Source organism: Chrysoperla carnea, chromosome 1 (assembly GCF_905475395.1).
Source record: "Chrysoperla carnea chromosome 1, inChrCarn1.1, whole genome shotgun sequence".
In the NCBI taxonomy this organism is placed as follows: Eukaryota; Metazoa; Arthropoda; class Insecta; order Neuroptera; family Chrysopidae; genus Chrysoperla; species Chrysoperla carnea.
Window position 1 is genome coordinate 70,510,641 of NC_058337.1, and position 27,379 is coordinate 70,538,019.

Here is a 27,379-nt window from a genome sequence, read left to right on the forward strand (position 1 = left end):
ATTTATACGAATTAATAAAATCCTGTTTTTTTTATATGTAAAGTACTGTATTTATAAATAATATACAAATATATGAACTTGCTGGGTGAATTGTTTTGTAATTCCTTTCCTTGGTAAAATACTATTCTATTGGAATTTGTTTTAAGGTGAATAACGATTCTAAAATATTTGTCAAGGTTTTAAACGGTTGAAATTGTTTATACAGCAGTAAAAAAATGAATTCGATGCCTTTGAATATTTTACTGATTCTAACATCGGGAGAACAATGTTTGAAAAAAATAAGCACAAAATATAGTTACGTTATTTGATCATAGCGAAAACTCTTTTTTATAACAATAACAAAAAAGCTAATAGAAAAACTAATAGATTTGAAGTTGTTTCTGCAGAGTTGTGGCTGCCGGGCTTCAGCAACAAAAATTTAGGTAGGTCACCTATATATGAAGAGTCTGTGATGCTGGAGAAATAATTTGAATTTTATTAATGAGTAAAAAATTCTGCGTCGATATAAAGTTCAAAATGGCCGTGATGGAAGCTGATTCTACAATAAATTCATGAAAAATAGATAACAGCATGAAAATATCTTAAAAACATAATTTATGAATACGTTTTTATACCCTGTGTACATGTAATATATATCAAGGTATACTATAGGCCAATAGAATAACGGAAAAAGATGTGGCTTACGTGTTGTCGGTTATAGATCATCAGTGATTTTAATCTATGGAGGGGGATACTCGTCCGGAACCTGCGAACTGGGGTAATTATAGAAATTCGGCTAAAAATTTTATTTTACTTTCTTATAAGCGATGTAACTAGTAAATGGTGCACTCTAGGGTACTGGTGCTATGGAAATTTTTGTTCTTTAGATGTTTTTCTAGAACTTCTAAAGAAAAAAAACAAATTTTTTGTTGCGAAAAAAGACCTAAAAAACGCTATTTTAATTGATTTTATTTGTTTGCAAATAATTGTTTTTAATAAAATTGACCCCTATATCCTGTAGCTGATACCTCAAAGAACAAAATTAGCTTTGGAACGTTCCATTCGATCTAATAGTTTTTGCACTATTCCATTTAGTTCAAGATGTCTGAAAAAAAAAAGTGATCGACTTTGAGCAGGCCACAAGGTCTGAGTTTTTAACCGATCGCAATCCGCTTGTCACAAAACGAAAGGGCAAAATTTCAATTTTATTTAGTAATTTTGTTGCCTTATACATATTCAATATGAAAAACAATTACAGCGGTTTAAAAAACACCGAAAATTCCTTAGTTGCAAAATTAATTTTCTCAACGAATTTTCAACAATAGAAGGATTTATGCTTTCACGGGACAATCAAACTCATTAACCGTAGCAGGTGTCATTTTAGAATATAGATGGGACTATCATAAAACAATAATTGATTTAATTGGATAGGCAATACTAAAAAAACTATTTTGTTGTCTTTATTTATAACAAAATAGTTATTTTAGTATTGCCTACTCAATTAAATCAATTATTGTTTTAGGATAGTTTCCCTCTATATTCTAAAGTGACATCTACTACGTTTAATGAGTTTGATTGGTCTGTGAATTCATAAATCCTTCTATTTTTTCCATATCTCTCGATTTAGGCCAAATTAGGTCACGTCTCCCGAATGAGGCCTCAAATCGGAATTTGGTAAAGATAGCTTTTCCATTTGTCTTGATAAGCTTAATTTACTGGTATAATTTTCTGCTATCAATAAGAGAACATCCTGCACAGGGTATTCGAACAATTTAACTAAGCCAATTGTTTATTTTCACCAAGTGTATTTTATTATAATTTAGAAATACATTTGAACTATTACGAAGTTCAAACTGAGTTATTTCAATGCAATAAAAAATTGTATTGTGTTGTGTTGCAATATTGACCTTGTATGGGTGTCGTTTAATAACACTTTTACAAATTTGTATATTTTTTCTTTAAAAAGAACTTACATTTTTATTGACATCATCAAAGTTGGGAATTAAACAAGTGTCCAGTTCATTACGTATGCAGGAATAAGTTATAAATGGCCTGAGGGTCTCATTCCGTTCATGTTATCAGCCGCAAGCAGGTGAATGAACCAGAAGATTTCTATGTAAATGTTTATTTTACTGCGGAGATTTTTTAAAAGTTAATCTATTGGACATTGTCTATTTAAAAAATGTTATTTATAAATTTTTACAAATAGATTTATTTAGGTATTAGGTCAAGGATTTATTTAAATTATTTAACAAATTATGAACCTGGAAACATTGTTTGTTGTTATTTAAAAAACACATGAATTGTTGGTTCTAGTTTGCTCAAAATGATATTATTATAGGGTGAAGAAGCATATTTCAAAAAACTCGATTTTACGGTATTACACTTTTCCGTATTCTCTTTAATTTTAGAAATAGAAAAATACTAGCAATTACTTATACTTCGAAATTCCATAAAAAAATTCCTTTCCGAGTTTTAGATAACAATTTATGATTAACGATATACGTATTCCTCATATATCATTCGTAATTTAAAAAAATTCTTGCTTAATATTAATCAAATTAGATTTTTTATGATAAGCAAAGTAGCAGTAAATAAAATTTATTGCAATCACCCAAAACTTGTTTCTTAGAATCTTAATGTTTACGTTTAAAGTTTGTTTTAAAATATAAAATTTGATCCATGGTTTCATCGTAAATATATAAAGTTGAAAAAAAAAATTGCTGGTGAATAGATTGTTATTTATCGAGAAATTTAAGATTACAAACGCGTTAATTTTTTGGTATACATTGCAATGTTATACTTATGGTATGATTGATGCTTGGGAAGTCAGATTAGTCCATTTGAACCCATTGCATTTGCCCACCACATATAAACATGCATTTGCGCTAACAAGCGATATTTTAAGTATGATATAAATTAATCGCATAAAACGTAATTTTGATAAAACTAAGAATAACGCAGGGTTCATTTAAGTTTTCTCTAAATGGTAATTACTATTTTGAGAAAATTAAAACAATTATAGATTAATGCGCTATAAATTAGTTTATAATCAATTGAAATTTTACGAATCGAATACATAACGGAGAATCTATATTTTGTAGTATAAAAATCTACTGTTATTTAAATGAATTTCAAAACATTGTGAAGAAAATATTAAGTTTACCGTAACACAACTATTATTATTATTAAAATTACCAATAAAAAATTTTATAATAGTCATTTATAAATTTACGAGACAGTGGCGTTCTTCTAGGAAAGCAAATTCTAAGATCCATAGAGTGATTCTAAGACGAGTTTCTTGATTTTTCTCCAATTTAATTGGATTATTCTATACTGTGAAAGTAAATAAGTGACATGGATAAACTTACCTTACAAGTGAAATTTACAAAATTTAAAAGACAAATTTTTCGGGTACAGAATCCATCTCGTTAAAATAACCTTTATCCTTAAAGCGTTCTCCAAACTGAACCGATTTTGAAGATCATCTCAAATTTTTTAGTTTTTTCGGGTACGGAACCCGAAACTCGAACTTGAAACATAGAGAAGAACACTCTCTATTAAATTACCTTTCAAAAGAAATAAAAAAAATCAAAATCGGTCCAACCGTTGAGGCGGTACGATGCCACAGGCAGACACACACACACACACACACACAGCGGTCAAACTTATTTAACATAACACCCCCTTTTTTAGTTCGGGAGATAAAAACTAGAACGTTTAAAGTTGTAGCCATTACCTTCCAATTCATCTTTAAAAACCAAATCATGTTAAAAAAGAGCGGCCAAAGAGAAATAAAATCCTATGATGTCGTAGAGAAAATTGGATCAACTTTCTAGCGAACAAGTCTCGAGGGAAAAATTTTATATTTTACAACTATAAAGTTTATCTGTTTATCATCCAAACCCCCTCCCCCAGCTCACATGCTGGTGACGCCCTTGAAAAATCATATGGAAGAATACGAATTATCAATCTCATATCAGAATATATTTAAGGACGATCGGCTTTGTATTAATTTCAAGTATAACATTTGAAAAATTATATTTTCAATTTTGATTATGAATTATGTTATAATTTTTTTTTCAATTTAAGAAGAAATTTTCACTATTTTTTCGATTTTTGACAAAGTTGTGTTCTTCGCTCGAGGTCATAAATTTGGATTATTCATTAGACCAACATCATAAACAAATCTGAGAAAAATCAGAACTACCAGATTTGACGATAACTACCCTATGCTTTTAGACGATAAGGTTTCTGGATTATATAGGACATATTTATGTAACATTTATCTATTGATTACCTGATTCACTTAAAGTGTACAGAAATATTGTTACATTTTTTGGGCAGATATGCAGATAAGTGTTTGAATATCTTTTTAAGAATAGTTTCTAAATACTCACACTATTTATTTAATTTATTAAAGAAAATAAATTATACGACACTGTTTCACATAATACCTCAATTATTTGCAAATAAAATACTAGTTTGGTATTTGCTTGTCTGAATATTTTTACATTTTTACTTAATTAATAGAAAAAAATTGATAACATTAATAAATAAATAATTAATTGTTTAGGTCCGTCCTAAGGCAAAATGAAAACGCTTTTTGTAAATTCTTTTAGCTCTCATTTACATTACTTGGATGAAAAAAATCATAACTGATGATTATTAAAAAACGAATGATAAGAATTCAATTTCAGAACGCATTTTCTATTTTTATTGATTGTTAAGTGAACTAAAAATTTGCTAAAAAATATTTATGTATCTTAATATGTTATTTTAAAATATAAAACGACTGAATTTTGACCTTCAGATCAAAAACATTTCATAATATTTTAAGTAAGTATCTTAATCAATTGTGTAAGGAAACGGAGTGAGTTTAATTTCCTTTTAATAACTGTAGTTTTCATAAGTATCAAAATATCAAATTTTGACTATCGTAACAAGGAGTAAAATATTTTATAATATTCTAAGAAATTTCTCTTCCTAATCCTTTTTAATGAATTAAAAATTTTGATTCATTGAAATGGATTTTAGATACAAAATACAGTTAGATTCGGGTCTGTATTTTATATATCGGTAGGTATCTATAATATATTTTGGGAAAAAACTATGCTAGTAATAATATTTATGTAAATTAATAGATGTTTTATTGAATTTAAGATAAAACTCCGTTAAACTTAATTATCATATTAAAATTTAATTATGTATAACTTAACTATATTTATTATTTTCTTGGAATACAATTTATGACATTACCTACTTGGAAGTATTTGTTCCAAACATTGCTGAATAATATGAAATTTTTAGTCGAGAATGACTTTGTAATTTTTGTAAAGCTTTAAAAAAGTATTTGCTTGTTTCTCTTTCTCTCTATCTATTATTTGAAGGATTTACCGAGATTTAGTTCCCAAAATTCTTTTTTTAAATTTCTAATAAATATAGTCGTATTTATTTATATTATTACAAATAATGGCCAATCTTGTCTCGAATGATCGAATATCGTCAATCAGAAATCTTTTGTGTGAAATTAAATAAATTATTAAAATTAAGTCTGAAATGGGTAAATACTTTTCATCAGATCTGTTTAAAGGATAGTTTCCTAAAATGTTTTCATTCATCATTTTTTTTTCAATATATAAAGTGTCGTTGAATTAGACGGGCAATTGGAGTATGAAATTTTGAGTTTTTCATATTCATAGAGTGTGATTTAAACAGTATTTTCAAAACTTGATAAATATATATTATTGATTGTTATAATCAGTGTAAAATATGTAAAATTAATAATACAAAACAACAGATATAATTACATGTTTTGTTTTGGCTTTGTTTTCATTACGAAGTTGATTTTAAACTTCGTTCATTTGCAGAGGAAGACCTTGGCCCTGGCGCTCAAACCATCACTAATCAACATATAAGATACTGCCTGCCACTTCTTCTGCAAGAAAATTATATGTAATAATTGTGTTCATTAATCTACAATAGCGGTTCTTAAAACTAAGTTTTTCGTTTTGGCTTTGATATGTTCTTCCTGTGAGAAAATATTCACATAGAAAATTCCTTTAAATTTTTCAAAATAGCGATTTTAATATTTGGCTATATGAATTTCACCAAATGATATAGATTTGCGCATACTTTAATTTAATTTTATTATTGTGTAGAGTATCAATAAATTGAATTTTTATGTAAATTTTATGAATATATTAACGATTATACATGATTTTGGACATAAATTTTTGGATATAGCTAAAAAAAATTGAATTTTAAAAACAATGTACCGCTTAGCAGAAATTGTTGATAATTATCACCAGAGAACAAGACGAACAAGACAGTAACTGACGATAAAACCAAGCGAACAACTAAGTCCACTCACTATCACGCATGTAAAAATATACCAAGTTTGTAAAAAACGTCGGTTGGTAAATTCGTTCAAAACCTGGAAATCTTATCATGGTAGTTATGATAATGAGATATCTCACAAACACGAGCAACAATTAATCATAAAATATTCGAAATCTATCGACTTCCATAACTCTGCTTTATCACTTCCCCCAAGTTAAGGGCAAAATAAAATTATCTGCACAATTTGTTTGGATTAGGTTAGGATGGGCTTTATAGTCTAAGTGTGTCCTTCGTGGGCAGCCAATATAACTTAACCCAAATACAATTTGGTTAAAACGTAAACAATTCCGTAAGCGCATGCATAGGTTTACGAAAACTATTATCAAAAATATCAATGATCCTTAAATTTTATTAAAATAAATTTTGTGTTTTGTTATATCTACATATTTTGATTAATCATTAGAGACTTTTATTCAACCGATTTATTTTTAGTGGACAAAAGTCTATTTCCAGAAAGTCATAAACAAATTAGTAATAACAAAAAACTAATTATGCATATTAGTTTTGCCTTTATGATGTCACATCACGGCGGATCGTGTTTTGGGTCAAGATATACAGATTAAAAATTACGACTTTTAATTTTAATAAAATAAAACAATGTAGTTTTATGAATCAAAATAATCAATAATATTTGTGTATATTTCTACATAAATTTTAATTTTTATCAAATTTCATAATTTATTTTTCACTACCGAAAGTACGCTTTTGTGAAAATTTAATTTTCCACATTTTGGCTTTGTTAGCAATTTATAATTTTAATAATATGAACCGAGATATTCTCAAAAATAAAAACGATTCATATTGAAGTCTCAGTTAAGAGTGCCTCAGATCGAACAACTCCAACTTGCATCCCTTACCTACATCATACTGCTGTTTACGACCATTGGAATACTTTTATATTTCGGCAAAATTTTTGCAAATTCACTGGAATATAAAGGTATAAAAGAGCTGATAAATCGAAATACAATTATGAAATGAAATGAAAAGTGGTGTTTCCCTTTTCTTTCGAAACTTTTTAAATACATTGTACACACATACAAATGTTTTAAAACCTATAATGATATTGAAAAAGATGTTTGCTTGCGACTTTTTTTTGAGGTGAATACTCTTATACGGGGCATCCATAGCACTTTTAATAACATTACCTTTAATATGTAACTACTAACTACATATATGTATATGTATTTGTAGGATAAAATAGTTGTTAAACCACCATGGATGTAGAAGAAGTCTTCTTATATAGATGGTATAACTTAAAAAAAAGCTATAAAAGTCAGTAATCACAAATGCATTTACAACAGTTCAAACATTCATATAACATAATGAAGAACAACCTGTTATTGTTCTTCAGTTTCCTTATTTTTATAACAACCAACAGTGCACTCAACAATGAAAACAATCAAAAAAATCAATTTAACTTTGTGAATTATTATAAATCGTTAAAACCAATTGATATACCAGTTCGTGTAATTTACGATGAACAACAACAATACTTAGGACGTAACAATCAACCGGTTGTACCAAAAATTAAAAATGTTGAGAGGCAACGTCCTAAAATGATTGATGTCGCTAACAAAGAATCAACAATTATGGAAATTTATGTGAAACCTGATGATGAGCGTCGTGGTGTGAACTCATCTGAATCGTTAGTTATGGCTTCAACAGAAAAAAGTTCATCAATTGATAATAATAATTTGCTTCGATTATCAGAAGATCATGTTGCTCAAGTTTCACCAGTTAGAGTTAGCGAAGATTCAGCTTCGCTAAAGCAAGCTAGTAGTGAATCTACACCAGTAAATCAACCTACAGCTCCTCCAAGTTTAGCAGCAAATATTCAACAAGCATTTAGTAGTGCAATCGAAAGTATACGGCCAGTGAATGTAGCTCAAGCAGTTATAAATCGATTTAGTCCAAATGGTACTCAAACTACAGCTTCAAATAGTTCAGAACCAAATGCAGACACTCCACAACAGCCAGCCGCACAGCCAGGTTTTGCAGCAAATTTACAACAGGCATTTAGTAATGCAATTGAGAGTATACGACCTGTAAATGTGGCTCAAGCTGTAGTTAATCGTTTCGGTCCTAATGCAACTATTGCATCTAATAGTAGTGAAGTAACACCAGAGAATCAACAAGTCGCGACTCCACCAAGTTTAGCTACTAATATCCAGCAGGCATTTAGTAGTGCAATTGAAAATATTCGACCTGTAAATGTAGCCCAAGCAGTTATAAATCGGTTCAGCCCAAATGGTACTCAATCTGCAGCTTCAAACTCTTCAGAACCAAGCTCAGATGGTCAAGTCGCTGTAAATCAACCACCAAGTATTGCATCGAATATACAACAAGCGTTTACAAATGTCATCGAAAATATACGACCGGCTAATGTAGCACAAGCAGTTATCAATCGTTTTAGTCCAAGTAACAACTCATCTCAATCAACAACCGTGGCGCCTGCTCAAGTTAGTACCAGTGAATTGTTGACAAATGAAGAACAAAATGTTCCGGAGTCAAGTGTTGCAGATGCACCAATATCAAGCCCACAAGCTCCAGCTCCAGTCGCGGCTGCACCAGCCGCTTCAGGGAATCCAATATTCGGAAACATTCAACAATCATTATTGAATGTATTAAATCGTTTTACTAATCAAAATAATCCATCACGAACAAAAAGTAATAATTTATTGGCGCTTCGCCAAGCTACAAGTGACGAACATTCAAATATCTCAGAATCATTATATAACGATGACGTATCCACAACTGTACGTCCACCGTCAATATTAAATCCACAATATGTCCAATGGGGCTTAAATAATTCAGTATATAAATTTCGTGAGACTGTCAACACGGCTATAAATCGTTTCCGACCCAATCAAATCGAAACTGACGAAGATAAAGTTCAAGCTTCATTGTACGATACTTTACAAACTACTTTCAACGACCGTTTAGATCGTTTCCAAACAAATGTGACAAACTTGATTATACGAAATTTCATTCGACAAGTGTCGACAGGCAAGCCAGAAGATCAAGCAACAATTTCCCAATCAATACAAACAAATTTAAATAATTTTGTACAAAGTATGGGTTGGAATAATAGTAGCAAACCATCATCCTCAGAACAAAAACCTGTCGATGAACAAACGACAATACCAAATCAATCAGATCAATGGAATCAAATACAAACATCAATATCAGATGGTTTCAATAATTTTGTTACAAATATTGATAACACGTTTAATACACAACCTGTTGGAACTCTAAAGCAAAACAACCAAAATAATCCTAATCCATGGGAACAATTTGTAAACTGGTTGCAGCCGTCAACCACTACACAACAACCGGGTACTCAAAATGATGAAGTAAATGTTACACAAGGCAATGAAAATATATTTCAACAATTTATAAACTTCATCCAACAACAACAACCGACTACTCCACAACCAGGAGGTTCTCCACAACCAGGAGGTTCTCAAAATGATGAACCGTCTGGTGTACCACAAAATAATCAAAACCCGAATCCATTTCAACAATTCTTAAATTTCTTTCAACCAACATCGACTTCTTCACCACAACCAGGAGGTTCTGAAAATGATGAACAAGTTGGTGAACAACAAAATAATCAAAACTTGAATCCATTTCAACAATTCATTAACTTCATACAACCAACATCGTCTACTCCACAACCAGGTGCTGAGAACGCTCCACAACAATCAACAGAAAATCCAAATCCATTTCAACAATTTGTAAACTTTTTCCAAATGCAATCTACAACTCCCGCACCACAATCTTTGACACAAAATGATCCACAAACTAATCAAGGGGTTTCTATACCAACGTCGCCACCAGCGGCATCATCATTCAATTTTCCGAATTCGGGAAATGTATGGCTAATTCCACTAACAAAACCGGAACAACAAGGAAGTGGAGAAAGTCAATCAGGGGGAACACAAGCCGATGAACCAGCATCGCCAGCTTCAATTTTACTTCTAGGTGACAATAATAATATCGTTGGGACATTCGTTCAAGTACCAAATAATTGGACTAATAATATTCAATCACAAAATCCTGGTCAACAGTATGTTTTAATGATTGCAAATGCTACAAATTTACAACAATCTAATGGTTCTAATACATTAAATCCTGGGCAGATCCAAAGTCTTATTCCAGCAAATTTATCTAATCCTTCAATTCCAGGAGAGAATCAATTTCCTAATTATCAAAGTCAAATACCTAATAATCCATTTTTAAATTCAACTGAACAATTTACAAATATAATGTCAGGAAATTTAAGTGGTATTGCAATTCCAGGACAGAATGAATTACCTAATTATCAAAGTCAAATACCTAATAATCCATTTGCAAATTCAACTGAACAATTTACAAATATAATGTCAGGAAATTTAAGTGGTATTGCAATTCCAGGACAGAATCAATTGCCTAATAATCAAGGTCTACCTGATCAAGGAAATATACCGTTTTTAAATTCAACTAATTTAATGCAACCAGGGCAAAACATTATAAATCAAATGAATACCATCCTTCAACAAGGAAATACTGGTAATTCTGATAATGTAGTAAATACTAAATATTCAGAAAGCTCAAAAAAAAGTGATTCGAAATAATTTTGGTACATGATTTTAAACTGAAATTATGTTTTTTTTAAATTTAGGTTTGTTATTTCTAGCAGATAAAAATCAAAGATGGTTGGAACAGTGTTTGAGCCAACGACCTTTGCACTTAATATTAATTTTTTCTCCTGGAAGTAATAATCAGAAATTTTTTTAAATTATTAGCATTTTAATTATCTAATTAATTATAATTATTGTGCCTTATTTATTATTAAATATAATTTTAATTGTATGTATATATTTAAAAATTAAAAAAGACAAAAATATTAAAAATGTTTTTTTTTGTTTTGTTTTAATTACCAAATTTTTTCTTTTTCCAAATAAATATTTTTCTTTGGCGACACAATTTATATTATTTCTTTTTTATTTGGCTAAGTGCCTTCAATTCAATTGTTGTATTTTATATTTGATAGTTGTGTTAATCATTTTAAACGTGCGGCAATAAAATTATTTAATGACGAATCTGTACAGCAAATTATTATAAGATATATTAGATTGAGATGTATTAGAAACATGTAGGTAAGTAAAAAGCATAGAAATTATTTTTTCTTAAAGAAATCTCATAATTTTCAACTATTCACTGTTGCGACAAGAAATTCTATCGATTAGTAGACTCCAAATTAAATTTGGTTTGAAAAACTGATATAATCTTTGAGAAATTATACGTTAATATTGTTTCTATAATTTCAGAAAATACAGAATATTTTGAAAGCCGTGAGGCTTAAATGAAATAAACCTTCATGAAAAACACCTTTATTTTGATCGTAGAATCTGTAGAAATGTAATAATAAACATCATTCAATGTCATTTTAAAAATACTACTTTGATACATTTCGCATTTCTCGTCAGCTTGTTATTAGAAAAATAATTTTAAAATTTACAGCCAATAACTCTCCATCTATTCCTGAAAGAAAATTTTGTCTAAATCAAGCCGTTTAGCCATAATCTCACGTGTCGTAAAGCTTGAAAAACCCTTTATATAGTAGCAAAATGGGTTTTTTGAATGTTTAAATTTATTTTGAAATGAAATGAAACGCACCACGCTTAAAACTTGTTACTACCGCCCCATATAACGAACAGCTTTCTTGTTTAAAGTGGGCTTATCAGTTACGAATTTGAATTAGAGTTGATATGTTATCAAAAGCTGCCTTTATACGCAAAAAGTGAGATGTGAAAAAGCAGGAAGACTGTACTATTGCAATGCAAAAGAAAGTGTTCCCGCTTTATAAAAATGTTGATGTGAATAAATATATAGATCACTATTTTGCGTCCGCATTTTTGAACTGTTTTCCTGGCTGCCCTTTCGCTCAACTGCAATCAATTCAGGGATGGAATACGATTAACCATCAACCATTTTATAAAATACATTAATACAAATTATCTTTTATTGAAGTTTTAAAACCAGATAGTTCGTTCAAATTTTACCCTGAAATACAACAACAATAATAATAGGTAGTAAAAAAATTAATAACAATGAATAAAAGAAATGAATAGCTACGCTTTTTGGGTACCAAATTATGTGGAATATTCGTTTTGTATTATTTTTATCCCTCGAACTAAAAAATAGGGTGTTATAAGTTTTACCGCTATGTGTTGCGCGTCTGTCTGTTTATGGCATCGTAGCGCTTAAATGGATGAACCGATTATGATTTTTTTGATAGGTAATAGACAGTGCTCTTAGCTATGTTTCAAGTGCGACTTTATTGTTCCGTACCCAAAAAAATAAAAAATTGGCGATGACTTTCAAAATCGGTTCATCGGCAAAAAAAAAAATTATTTGGAACTTGTTTTTATTTATCGTTTTAGAATAACAAAAACGTATTCATTAAATTAAGTTGATGGAGCAATTAAGATAATAAGGTTTCTATGTAAAATTATAAGGTTCTTGTAAAAATCTTTTCATACATAAGTTTTTTGTCATATAAAGAATAACTTTTTAATTAAAAATTTTATTTCATCTCTTATGAATATGAGTTTACTGCCATAAAACCTTGCAAAGCAGGGTGAAATTTAAGCCTCCTATGAAGGTCTAACCATGCGGGAAGACATCTCTCAAATTTTACTAGTGTTATTAACCCAAAATGCTTTGTTTAAGAAATTTTCATATGAATTGCTTAAAATGGGACACCCGATATGTAGTAGTTGACTATTTAATAATATTGAGTAGTCACAACAAAATTAATTTTAAAAAAACAAACAATTGACTGGATTAATTGTTGAAATACCATGTACAGATAGTATTAATTACGGAATCGTTTGGTTTTTCACGTCCTGTAAGTAAAGAATGATAGCCACTCTTAGATAGCCACTTATATGTACCTACATGTTACACATACATGGCTGATATTCTCGTATATAATACATACTATATAATTTGCGCCTAATGTGCGACCTCAAAACAGTGATGTGACATATGTTGCTCATTTACGAACTCTACCTCCCTTTTTACGTCCTGAGCACGCTGTAAAAATAACAACTTAATATCTTTTTTCGTTTGAGAGTTATCATGTTGTCAGACAGACAGACGGACAGACAGACAACCGAAAATGGACTAATTAGATGATTTTATGAATACCTATACCAAAATTTTATTCGTAGCATCAATATTTTCAAGCGTAACAAACTTTCAAAAAATTACGTTGATATTTTTATTTATACATGGTAAAAAATTTATTTGACGGGTGAAATATTAGTTTTCTATAATATATTTAATGAACTTTCTAGGTATGTTTCCATTTTTCTAAGGATAAAACCTGCCAAACTGCTTGGAAAAGAATTTCCTTGTTAGCCCTGTTATAAATACTAATAAGCGATGTGACGCTTATTGTGGTATCCGATTGACATTCAATGGCCGCAGAATCGATTATTAAATCGAACATTATCGATACCTTACAGCACGGTCCATTTTGAATATAAACTTTATTATATTTTAATATTTTATAATGCCATTGGATTATTTCCATAATTTTTGGTGGTAGTGACGATTGAAATATAATTAATTTTTTCATGTAAGTTCAATAAATTTTTAACAAATATAACAATAAACCCAACTTTTTAAAATAGTTTAATTGTTTAATTGCATTTACAATTGTTATGTAATGGAAAAATCTAGGTGAGTGCAAAAATAAACTAGTGTGTGGGTTATTTTGGGTTTTATCTCAAAAATGTGATAAAACAGAGTGTAGTTTTTTATAGTGACTTTGAAATTCTTAATCCTTAATTGACTGTGTTAATTTTGCAAGGATACGAAAATATAATTTTTAAAAAGTATATATATTTATAAATTTTTAATATTCATAAATACCAAAAATGGTCAAAACTTGTGCCTTCATTGTAATTGAACTTTGTATTATCTACCGCGCACCCATATTAATTTTACTGTGGAAAATGAAATGAATTTAATTACAGTGAATACTGTTTTTGGCGATATCAAAGGGACTGTTTGTTAGCTATACCGTTAGAAGTAAAATGTATACTTATTTAAATACCGTATCAATTAAAACCCTAATTGAGTAGTTAACATAAAAACAATAATTAGGGAAAAATTAGGGTCCAAGTATAGTTTCGGTTAAATCTCGTATTTCAAAATTAATCAATTCTGGATAAAATAACAAGCTTAAATTCATTGCGGATGACAATAAAATATAATAACAAAAAAATATTTGAATTATGTTGGAAGCGTTAAAAAAGAAAAGTAGTTTTTTAATTAAAAAAATAATATAAAATTGTTTTTAATGTACCTTAAGTTTTATAATTACACTAAGAACTAGAAATTCAACTATATGTAGAATTTCTCGAATATGTGCAGAATCTCTGAAATCCTTGATATACCACTCTATAAAAAGGACTCCTTGGGGCTTTTCTTATTATATTGGTGACTCGCGGGAAATATGAATGAAGGCTGAGGAATTGTCAAGGAAGTTTTTTTGTGGAGTGTCTCTGCTTCCTTTTTACCTCCACAGGCCTGTATTTTTATATACATACTAAGCAGTATTGTTAAAGAAACTCTCTGCGGCGTAATAACTTATCCTCTTACCTCCTTTTATGTAGATATTTCATTAGTTCAAAAACATGAAAAGACAACTTCCAATTTAAAAAAAATATAAATGTTATAATAAGATGCATCTAATGAAGTAAAAATATAACCTTAGTGAATTTCACCTGATATCGGTTGTACCTATACTAGGTAGCTACTTTCTAAGAGTATGTTATCACTTATCAAGTACTCTAAAGCTTCTACTAAATTAAAACTTTTACTTATCTCTTAAAATTATAAATACAAATTAATATTTCAGCATCGAAAATTTCTGACTTTTCGCATTTCATTAATTTATTTTGAGAACCTATAAAACTATGATAAAAGATAGGAATAAAAAGGTAAAAACCGATATTCTAATTCATAGCAGTAAAAGAATCGATATATTTAAATGCAAGCTATGACCGTCTTATAAAATGTGTTCTGGCATACCGATTACCTTAATAAAATTCGAAGCGGCTTTAATATTCTGCAAACAATGAGAAAAAGACAGTCATGCATAGTTTTTACTACAGTATGGGTAATATGCTTTCAAAATTCAGTCAGATACTTTTTATATTAATGAGATACTGTTTGTTATATTAAATGTTGAAGGGATGTTGTTATTTATAAAAGGGTTTCACTGTAGATATTTTAAAGAGAATCTAATTTAAGATTTCGTTATAAAAATTTGTGAGGAATAAAGTTTGACACGTGAAAAGTGATTTCTTTTTAACTTTGAAAACTGATTCATGTCAAAAATATGTTTGATGTGTAATCGATTGGTATTTTTTTCTAAAATAAATGATTTATTTATTTTCACTTGCTTTTAGATGACTTTCATTTGAATTCATTAATTAGCACAAAATGGCAGTGGAGATAAAATTAACCAAATTTGATTCAACACCATGGGGCTTTCGACTTGTTGGTGGTGCAGATTTTGATACCCCCTTAACAGTTATTAAAGTGAGTTTTTAAAACTTTCGAAATTTGTTTTATATTTTCTTAAAAAAATATTGGCTTTAGGTCACTGAGGGCAGTCTTGCCGAGGAAGCTGGTATGCGAGTTGGTGACACTGTTGTTCGAGTAAATGATGTTCCAACTGCACCATTATCTCATGCCCAAGCTCATGAGTTGATTAAATTATCGGGGAATAATTTTACCTTAGGTGTTTTTCGGTAAGTTAGGTTTGTATTCTGATAATTTTTTAAGTAACTTCGAATGTTATCTAGGGGTGCAGTTGGTGAAGCTGTGCCTGAACCAAAACTCTTACCAGTTGCGCCTATAGGTCCACCACTACCAGAATCTGTATTATCACAACAACCAGAAGAAGTTCCGGTGCCTGGTGATCCACCAGTATTGGAAATTGCTGTGCCTCCAGGGGAAGCATTACCGGAAGATTTAGAAATTGAACAAATACAACAGTCTTTTGAAAAACAACAAGCTAACGATTTAAAAGATTTTGCTCAACGCTTCGAGCAATCTATGTCTGAGCAACAGGTTGAACAAAAAGTTGAGCAAAAATTTGAGCAAAAAGTTGAAAAGAAATCGGTTGAAGTTAAACAACAGCATAAAGAAACTAGAAGTTCTTCGTCATTATCTGTTGCTCCACCTCGAGGAGGGCGGTCTCCATCACCAGCGAGAGCAGTTCGTTTAGAATATTCGGTTAAAATCGAAAAAGAGGTATGTGTTTTTAGTACATGAAATTTCAAGTCCCATATTTGGAATTTAATTTTAGGTTAAGAAGGAGGACGATACAAAGTGGTCATCATTTTTGCAAAAACCAAAAGGACCTAAACCTATACCGAAAGAAGAGCTTATTAAACCGAAGGTACTTTATCGACCTTATTTTCGAGATAATATTTTTTATGAAGTAGTATGCCAACGGGTAGGTACTCAGTAAGCCAAATAAAATTATGAAACTTTTGAGCATGCGCTGTTCGATACAGTGCGCATTTTGTTGAAAAAGTGTTTGAAGCAAAAAACTACTGCATCTTATAAAAAATGGATTCTTTCGAATTATGGATATTGCAAGATTGAAGCATAAAATAAAATAAAAAAGGCATGAAATATGGGTAATGAGTAAACATTTTCTGAGTTTTGGTGAGAAACGAATCTGACGCATGTTCGCATTCTAAATAACTGTTATCGCCAATTTTTTTAAATAGATATTTTTTATAGTTTTTCTAATTAAATTTTGTATAGTAGAATTTTCGAACTACGGTATTTTAAAAGTTAAAAAAAGTTTTTATTGAACTATAGATATATATATTTACGGAGCTCGCCCTAATGAATTTTTTTTTTTTTTGGTTTGATAAATAAACTTAAATTCCATGTTAGAAAGCTGAAGCTATATTATAAAAAGTATTTGCTATAATAATCCAATAGGCTTTTCACGGACGCAATCGGATCTTTTGTATATAAATCAAATAATACTAATTTCACATTTTCACAAATCACATTTTTAAATTTTGTGGGTCATTCCATGGTAATGAGTAGAGAAATTTAATTCTTACTTTGCATCTCTGATAATATTCCTGCATTAACATATAAACCGAACTTCGATAAACTCACACGGTTTCATAATAAACGCACAATTTACCCTACTTTCCTTACCCTACATAGAAGTTTATTTTTGAAGTGAAGTTTGAACAGTATGTTTTATTTGGAATATTCACACTTAAAGATAATTCAAAGTTCAGTTAAGATCTCATGTAGAACTTACTAAATACCACGTATGTTAAAAAAAAAAGTCAATATTCAAGGGTCTAGTAGAGTATGCTAAAACAATCATTTCGATATGGTAAACATGTGTTCTGTTATAGATTCTTTTAAATTTGTAACGTATCTATTCTACTTTCCACGTTCGAAGAAATGTTTCGAACAAAAACTGTTGGTATTCTTATTAGAAGCATTTTTTAACTGTTTGTTAAAGATAGAGCATTTTTATTCTAAATTTAAAAAAAGACACATTATTCGAAAATCGTTAGAGATATATAGAGCAAAATTATAAATATGTAACAGTATTTCTCTTTAAAATACCAACAACTTCTATCCGAAACATTTCTTCGAAGTTTGGGCACTAACTCGAAACGATGTGCGAAATTGTTAATTTATGTAGCTACTGTAATAGGGATGTTTTCGCTTTCTTTGTCTTACCATATTACCTGCTTTAGACAAGACTTCATAAAATTTTCGTTAAAAAAATTATTTATTTTATTTTAGAATAAAAAATTTTTTTCTAGCTCCGAAGAGTTCCGTTTCCAAACCCGTGTTTATTGCACCAAAATGATTGTTTCGGCATACCCTATTAACCCCTTGAATATTGACCATTTATTCTGATACCCCTAGTATATACCAATTACAAACCTAGATTACTTTTCAAATCAATGTGAATAGTTATGCTAAATAAGTGACGAATTCCATGGAATAACCTAATGTAAGTTTGCATCGTGGATGCATTTTCTTTTAAATTTTCAGCATATTGATGCATTTTATTTGGCCTTATTGCTTTGAAAATACAGAAAAATTGTTTGCTTATGTGCATAGGCATTTGAATTAATGAATGCATGTTAAATATTTTCTAAACATTGATTGAGAGCTTTTGTAATATTATCCAATAAATTTTAGGATCCACCGTATAAAGTTGCAATTCAAAAGATAAAACGAAGACTAAGCAAAGATTGGGTTGAAGATAAGGTATAAATGTTTATGCATTATTATATTATATTTGTTATACAATTTGCATAAAAAACAGGGTGTAAATGGTTTAAATGCGAATGCTGAAGTAACTACAAATGAAACAAAAAAAGAGGAAATTGAAACTAAAACAGAGACAACGGAACAACAAGCAAGCGTAGAAGAAACTTCCATTCAAGAAAGTTCTGCAGTACAAGAAACTCAAATTCAACAAGAGAGTGTAGAATCAGCTGTTTCAGAAATATCGGCAAGTGAAACAAGTATAAGCTCACACCAACAGGCATCGGTTGAGTCCACATCAATTGTTTCTCAAACGCAACAAGTTAGCCAAGCAAGTTTGTTAGAAGTGCAAAAATTTTTACAGACTACTCAAACGTCTGAAAGTGTTTCAGGTAAATAGTTCTAAACATTTCCTCAAAGCTATTTGCTAACATAATTTTGAATTGGCAAAACTGGCCAACTAGTTTGACTTAATTTGCTTATTAAATCATTTGTAAATGTGTTTACTTGTTTTGACTACTGGCTGGGAGGTTGCGGGTTCGAATCGTGGCAGCGGCAGTGTGAAGAAAAATAGTTTAATGGGCGGTAAATTAATCACACTGCCGTCGCTTCTATAAGAACGAAGTAACCGACTCCACCCACATTATAAAATTAATTGTATATAATCGAATGTAGTTTAACAAATACATAAAGATAAAAAATAATGATAGGGGGTGGGGGCTCTGCGATAGACGTGGTCTGAGAAATGGAGGTTAAACCCAATTTTGGATCATTTGTAATTTAATTTTTATTTCTTCCAATTTCCAGATATAAGCTTTTCTTTATTCCCACTTAAAATTGATAGCACAAGAAAATATGTAACCCAATAAAAATTTAATTTTCAGGCTCAAATTTAAGTATGGAAGAACAATTGTTGCTTGTACAAAGACAATTATTAGCCTTATCACAGTTGCCAGCTGCTATTCAACAAACCCTTAACGCTGTTACAAATCAATTATCAAAAATCGTTAAAACAGATGAATCAGCAAATGAAAATACAACAGACGAAAATAATAATAACCAAGTATAAACTATTTGCATTACAGTTATGTTATATACATTGCATAACTTATTGCACGTTTGTAGAATGAAGATGGAAATCAAGAAGAGGCTAATCTTGAAGAAGGCGAAAACAAAGAAGGTGACGAAACAAATAAAGGCGAAGGTGGAGACGCAGATAATGTTGAAGGAGATGGAGATAATATTCCACAAATTGTTGAAGAAACGGGATCAGAGGAATTAAAAACAGATGCAACACCAGGATCTACACCTGTACCTCCAACTCCATCACCAGAGCCTGTGGATAATTTAACACCTGAGGAGAGGGAAAAATTAGATAAAAAATATAAGGTATTTTGGTTTAGTTTACTAAAATGTTTAATTCCAGGAAATTTCGAAAAAACAAATTTTGCTAACAATGTCAAAATAAGCAGGAAGAACAGGAAGATCAACAACCATCCATAAAATTAACTTACAAAAAACCAATGTTTCCATCCACACCACTACAGCGACCGATTGTTTTACCGGGTGGGAAAAAACTATATGAACCAGATGATATTGTACCGAGAAAAATTAATGCTAGAAAATATACAGATGAAGTGATTGCTGAAACAATTAGTTCTCAATCAGAGATCATTATTGGAACAACTTTAGGGTAAATGAAATTTTTTCTAGAACTGTTTGTTAATTGGGTTGTGTGAACATTTTTTACAGATTGAAAAATTAAATGCAATATGGCCATGGTCGCCAACACGTTCAAGAATTTATAGGTATTTAGAATTTTAATTTTATTTTTTTAAGTAATTCTTAACAAAATTTCTAAATTGTTGTGCTAATATTTTGCAAAAAACATTATTTATAATTTTGTATATAGGGTGATACTTTTTAATCAAGTCAGGTATTTTTCTTCTAAGGGATGCATTTTTTTTAAATGTTTCGTCACTTGAAGGGGGTAATACATTTCAGATATTAAATATTTTATTAAGTGGCCAAGTTCGAGATTAAATGAGGGTCCACTTCATTTTTTTTTTTTTTTGAAATACAAATCCACATTTTTAACAGATTCGTTTACCTTGGTTAAATATATGAAACTTTTTATTCCTAGGCTTTAATTTTTGAATTTCTTTTATATGAGAAAACTAACAAAATTTTATTTTAGGGATGCTAATATACTTTTTATTCTTTGAATTCAAACAATTTAAAAGTATTTGATAAAATCGATAAAAAAAATTATACATAATTCTGTTAGATTTCTCATATAGGATTTGATAGTCTCGTCATATAAAAACAATCCCTGAAATTATATGAAACATTAAAAAACATATATACCCCTTAAAAGAACAATTTTTTACTCGGTTAAAGTGGATCAGCCTATATGTAAAGAGTGTATAAGTGTGGTCGTCAGATTATGGTTGTAATTCCGGCCTTTCGCGAATTGATGTTTCTAGGATATAAATTGAAATATTTTTTAGTCAAAAGTAAATTTTTATGTGCTCTGAAATTTTACGAAAGTTGATATGCCTCTAGGCGCCAGGTTATTTTTCGTTGCCCTTGGAGGTGCAAGATAGCATGGCTAAAACCTTTCTTATGTTCGCTTTGGGTCATCTTTCAAAGATTCATGACTGTAAAATAATGCCAAAAATTGTATCACATAACAAATAAGAAAAATGAAAATTTAACTTTTTGTCTTTTGATTGTCTTACAACAAAATGCTGAAGGGTAATTTCAGATTTGACTCTAAAAAGCTTTTGTTTGTAGTTGTTAAAAATGCTGTTTGTGGCAATGTTTGAAGATTATTTCAAAATTTCGGCAAACTCAAGAAGCACTCAATTATTTTTAACATTGTTTTCAGGTTTAAAAACGACCATTTTTGAGTTTGTGAAACTTGTTGTTACTACTGTTCAGTTTTTGTTATATATTATACATTTTGAGCTTTTTGGGTCAGTAGTTTGATGACCTCTTTGAAAATGATGATTTCTTTAGTTGTTGGGACCTTTGGGACCTCTTTGATGACCTCTTTAGTTGTAGTTGTTAGGCTACAAGAACGATGTAACAATATAGGTAAAGATGATATTAACTTTGATCTTGATTTTCAGGATCATAGAATTCCGAAAATAATTTTTTAAATTGTAAATAAAACTATTGTAGGAAACATATTTTCGAATACTTATTTTTCAGTAGCAATTTTTTCTGGTTTCAAGTATTTATTTGATATCAGTTACAAACACGAGTTTACTTCTATTTAGACTTGAAAATCAAAGTTAAAATCATCGCCGCTATCAGATGCCATTCAAGCCCTCCTCGCGATATATCGGCTGTGAATAAAGTAAGGAATTTCGTATGATGATATGAAATATATTAGATCTAATATCTAGTCATATATTTTAGACCCAAAAATTCCTTCAAAATTTTTTTAAATGTAAATTTATATGAGTTCTTTGATTTGTATTTTTAGAAAGATGACAGATATGTAAATAATGTTTTTCATTTCTCGAATAGTGACAATTCAAAACAAAAATTTTTTGCATGCAAGTAAAGAATATTGTTATTGAGAATGAATAACATTTTTCAAGCAATGGAATGTATCCAAATAAATGCTAAAAATTTTCGAGTGTCCAACGAGTGCAAAGCCCATTCATAGAGTGCAAAGCCATCTAAGAATGTCACAATTGTATATTTTCGAATATTGTTGTAAATTGACTTAAATATTTTCAGTTAGATTTTTCTGAATCGAAATTTTTTACGTAAATCATTCTACTTCTGCTTATTTATTTTGCGCTTTGATGCGTTTTTAAAAATCTGTTTGAAATAATTAAGTGATCATTTAAAGCTGTATTTAACTACCACCATATGATCAAAAGATTCAAGATAAAAATAGATTTGACTTATGGAACCCTTTGTATTATATATGGAACAGTATATGCAATGTAAATAACATTATTGTACATATTACATTACTGTTACAATGTAGGTAATATTACATTCCTGCAGAAGTTATAAATTATTTATAAAATTTTTTATTTAGTCTGTGACAAAATATAAATCAAAGAAGAGAAAATTAGTAATTTTAGCTAAGTGACCTTTATGAAAATAGTTTTGAAAATGGGTTTGTTCAGTAGAAATTTTTTAATTTTCTGTTCCCATAAAAGCAAATGTGCATTAAACAGCCTATTTCTGCTGAACAAAGTCAATAATTTTATGTTTTAATTTTGCTATGATTAAAATAAGGCCTTCCGACTTTTTAGTAAGTACCAAATCTTTTTAATTATTGTCTATCGAAAATGTTACGGGACACATATTTGTGATATTTAATATTCAGTGACTAATTTAGATTAAAAAAAATTTAGTTGTATTTTTATTAAATTTAAAGCATAATATAATTAAAAGCATTGCATTGAGTGTATTCCATTTTTAGGGAATCGAATTGTCCTTTGGTGCCAAGCAAAGCTGTCGAAAATAAACGGTAGGATTTTTTTAAAAATTTGCTTTTACAAATATTTAAATTGTACAAAGTATTGAAATTATACACGAATTCATACATTTTTATGTGCAATAAAGTTGGAAATTATTTCAAATTATTTTATGATTACTTTTAGGATTAATTTTCTAAAATATAAACCAGAACCACCAAAAAGTTTAGATCATCTGAAACATAGTGAAGTTTATAAAATGGTACATTCATTAGATTTACCAACGCGTGGAATTGCTGGTAGACCAAGTTTAGTATTGGCTGAAGAAGATTTGCGGTCTTCATTACCGGTAACAGTTATTTAAAAAAGACTATATTGAAATCTTAAAGGACCCTTAAACTATCAAACACTTTTGAAGTCAATTTCAAAAAACATGAAAATATTTTCAAAACATAATCTGATTTTGGTATTTTGACATATAAAAAAATTCAGCTTTTTATCTATACATTGCCTCAATATTCGATCAACCACATTAGTATAAGTTTAACAGATTTTTTTAGTTATTTTTTCTAACGATTTAGAATCGTGCGTGAATCGTGCGAAATTATTTATAGGTTCTATAATTTTCATTATATTATTAACTAGCTGTGAACTGCCCGTTCCACTGGGCAACTTCAAATTTTTAATACAAAGGTTATTGTGTTATAACCTTCACTTCATAAGCCGTCACTTACCCTCCTAAAATTATAAATGCTTCTCTACTATATTATACATGTTTTTTTACATAAAAACCTTTCTCTTGAATCACTCTATCTATAAGAAAAAACCACATCAAAATCAGTTGCGTAGTTTTAAAGATCTAAGCATAAATAAAGACATAGGGTGTACCTATTGATATGAGTTTTCATATAATGTACTATGTACCTATTGATATGAGTTTTCATATAATGATTTCATTAAAGAAATAAAATTGCCTATATTAAAGAAAAATTATCCTTATACAATGTATACAGCAAGTTTTTTCATTTCATTTAATATCACTTACTTCCTCTTTGGCTTTAATTTTTGGTGCGGTATCCTATTTTTTTTTAAAACAAAACATTCTGTCTTTGTTATTTGCTGATAATGCAGGTTTCTTTCTATAGGTGAAATAATTTTTAAAATCGGCTTTGTAGTTTTCCAATTGATCTATTTCATTTGATGTATCAAAAAAATTTCATCCGCTTTTTCACCACCTTGAGCCAAATTTTCAAAAATCCTTCCTTAATGTTTATCTAGGGTGGTAAAAAAAATCTACATACAAATTTACATAGTCCTAGTCAAGGGAGTTTTGGTTGTGCATTCATATGTGTGTCATAATAAAATTTGCACACCCGCTACTACACTGGACGTTTCGTAATATTTATTTTTATGGATAGGAATTTGATGGCAATTTTAATATTTAAAATATAATAGGAACACAGTGTTATGAGAAGAAAGAAAAAAATTGCGTTACTTAAGGAACGTGCTCACTTACTTAAGGAACGTGTGTACAAAATGTCATGTTTCTAGACCCAGCGGTTTCAGCTGTGTGTTGATCGATCAGTCAGCTTCCATTCTTATGTATAGAAGATTTTGTTCACCACAATATTTGCAATAGAAGACGTCTCAAATATTTTATAAGAATTCATTTCTTGGAAGTAACGATTTAGGAATTATATTTTGGGGATCAACTATTTTGCCATGTAGACATGACTAAGAAGACTATTCTTGCTTTGAGATTATATTAAAATAATGAATCTAATGTTCTTTACTTTTTTTCATAGAACAATGGCGGGGAAAATATTCCACTACAAACAGCACCTAATTTACCAGCACAAATGGAGCCATAAACAGATGGAAGTAATATATTTGACTGGATTTGTTGTTTGCTGACATAAATTTGCAATTTTAGATTTTTAAATTAAAAAAGTCTATCATTATTACTTGTAACGTGTTTATCTAATCAATAAACAATTTTAAACAAAGTAAATATTGTATTTATATTTAGAAAAAAAAATGATGAACACATGTTCCGTTCGACGTTGCCCAATGCCAGGTGTGCTGCGATACGCGATGGAGCCGCACTCGGATTAAGAAGTATCCAGATATTAAGGAGCGTGTTTCAATCGATAAACAGTATAATATACAGCGAACAACAGACAAAAGTAATACAGGAGATGGAGCTCTAAAACGAAAAATCCACAGGCATTTTCGATCTGATACGTTTGATCTTTTCCGTAAAGCTTAATAATAATTACAAAGAAATTTAAGTTCAAAGCTCTAAAATTTAAAATTTGCATGTCATTCGAACAAAGTAATTATTTAAATTTAGCGTAATTAATTTTGAAAAAATTCAAATTTTAAATTTTGAATCTATGAACGTAAGTTTTTCTATAAAATAAATATTAAACTAAAAAAAAAAAAAAATTCGCTTTCTTATTATTGGTCGAGAAACTCTTAATATTAAAAACAATAATTAATAAAGCCCTAACTAACTCATTCGTCATGAATTTAGATTTAAAAAAAAAAAACTAAAACTTCATACTGAAAATGTTGTTTACTGAGTATACCCTGTATATACGAAATTCGTCGTGGAAACACAATACTAAAAACAGTCAAAGTTCGAAAAATTTGAACAGCATGACCGATTTGAATGCCGTTTTCTGCATTCGATTCGGTAGTGCGTCAGAAAATTTTTATTAGCTAAATTAATTTATAAGTAGTTGAAAATATGCCATTTGTGTAAATGATGCATTTTATAATTGCATTTTAAATTGATTGTAAATACTAAATTCACAATTGGGTTTAATAGTGACGAAAATGATTAAAAACTTGCTATACGGAACTTTTTGGGATCGCTTAACACGAATATTGCTACATAATAGGTCTCTGAGATACCTGCTATCCTGGAGTAAACGATATCCCCGTCGTCTCTTGGAGTTTTCGAGAAATTCGTTATATAAACGGTAAAAACTCGTTACCCGGAGGTTTTTAGGGTCGCTGAACATGAATATCCTGACAAAACCTTACGACCGGTAATAACGAATTTACCGAAAATTCCAGGACACGGTGGGGATACCGCTTATCCTGAGCATCAGATACTTCGGATACAAATTCTCTTGCGATATTTATGTTCAGCGACCCCATAAGCCTCCAAGTAACAAGATTGAACTAATTATATATAACGAATTTCCTGAAAAATTCCAAGAGATGACGGGGATATCGTTCACTCTGGGCAACAGGTATCTTGTAGGTCAATTTTGTCACGATATTCGTGTTCAGTGACCCCAAAAATTCCCACTATTAACCCAATTATGAATTTAGTATTTACGGTCAATTTAAAATGCAATTATAAAATGCATATTTTTTATGCAAATTGTTTATTTTCAATTTCTTGTAAATTAATTTAGGTCACAAAGTTTCCTGACGCTCTAACGAATCGAATGCAGGAAACCGTATTCAAATCCGTCTCACTGTTCAAATTTTCGAGCTTCAGTGCTTCGTTTGCGCGACTAAATATATATCAAAGTGTACTTACTTTATCCCCAAGTTTGTAACGCTTAAGAATATTTATGCTACAAACAGAATTTTGGTAAATGTGTTAATAGAATCACCTAATTAGTCCATTTTAGGTTATCTATCTGTGATCATAATAACTCAAAAACGAAAAGAGATATCAAGCTGAAAATAGCGTGATCAGGACATAAATAGTGAGGGTCCGAGGGTCTTGGGTCCGTTTACATCATGTAAACGTTCAGAGATAACACAAAAATTTAAAAAAAAAATGTTCCTTTAAGAATTACATTTTTGTTTGAAAATAATGGACTAAAAAGTATAAATTAAAATACAGTTAAAACAAACTAAAAACACGCTTTATTGCACTAAAAAATAAATTAAATTATTATGCAAATTTAAAGCGTATGATTGTCGATATCTGCCAAATTGGCCCAGGTTTAAACTTATATGTATATCTGTTTCAGAAATATTTAATTAAATATTATTCACTTTTTACAGATATAATTTATTTTTTAAATTTTTATTCCTTGAAAGCTCACAGTTTAATTACTTTAGAAAATAGAATTATAATTTGGAATGTCTTTAGCTACCATATTAACTGACTGATAGGGGAATAGCGGATTTGTAAAAATGGACAGTCAGATTATTTTATGAAATCTCATTTTCAAAAAATATTT

At 29.7% G+C, this 27,379-nt stretch overlaps 1 protein-coding gene across 4 annotated transcripts; it reads left to right on the forward strand.

Moving 5' to 3' along the window:
* Positions 1-13,873: 13,873 nt before the first annotated feature.
* Positions 13,874-25,083, forward strand: LOC123305017 (PDZ and LIM domain protein 5-like). Of its 4 annotated transcripts, XM_044886613.1 has the most exons (13): positions 13,874-14,011; positions 15,852-15,984; positions 16,045-16,196; positions 16,251-16,701; positions 16,757-16,906; positions 18,649-18,717; positions 18,776-19,109; positions 19,602-19,780; positions 19,843-20,106; positions 20,470-20,525; positions 23,171-23,218; positions 23,352-23,514; positions 24,971-25,083. In XM_044886613.1, exons 2-13 carry the CDS (start codon positions 15,886-15,888, stop codon positions 25,034-25,036), a joined length of 2,031 nt encoding a protein of 676 aa, XP_044742548.1. In that variant the 5' UTR covers positions 13,874-14,011; positions 15,852-15,885; the 3' UTR covers positions 25,037-25,083. The 4 variants fall into 4 exon arrangements, with proteins under 4 accessions (XP_044742548.1, XP_044742545.1, XP_044742546.1 ...); XM_044886610.1 differs by lacking the exons at positions 20,470-20,525; positions 23,171-23,218 and adding an exon at positions 20,187-20,410; XM_044886611.1 differs by lacking the exons at positions 20,470-20,525; positions 23,171-23,218 and adding an exon at positions 20,190-20,410.
* The last annotated feature ends 2,296 nt before the right edge of the window (positions 25,084-27,379 follow it).

Coding starts and splice junctions, on each gene's coding strand:
- LOC123305017 (XM_044886610.1), top strand. CDS start 15,886: ATGGCAGTGGAGATAAAATTAACCAAATTTGATTCAACACCATGGGGC. Junction 16,197..16,250: donor TTTACCTTAGGTGTTTTTCG/GTAAGTTAGGTT, acceptor AATGTTATCTAG/GGGTGCAGTTGGTGAAGCTG. Junction 20,107..20,186: donor AATTAGATAAAAAATATAAG/GTATTTTGGTTT, acceptor TGTCAAAATAAG/CAGGAAGAACAGGAAGATCA.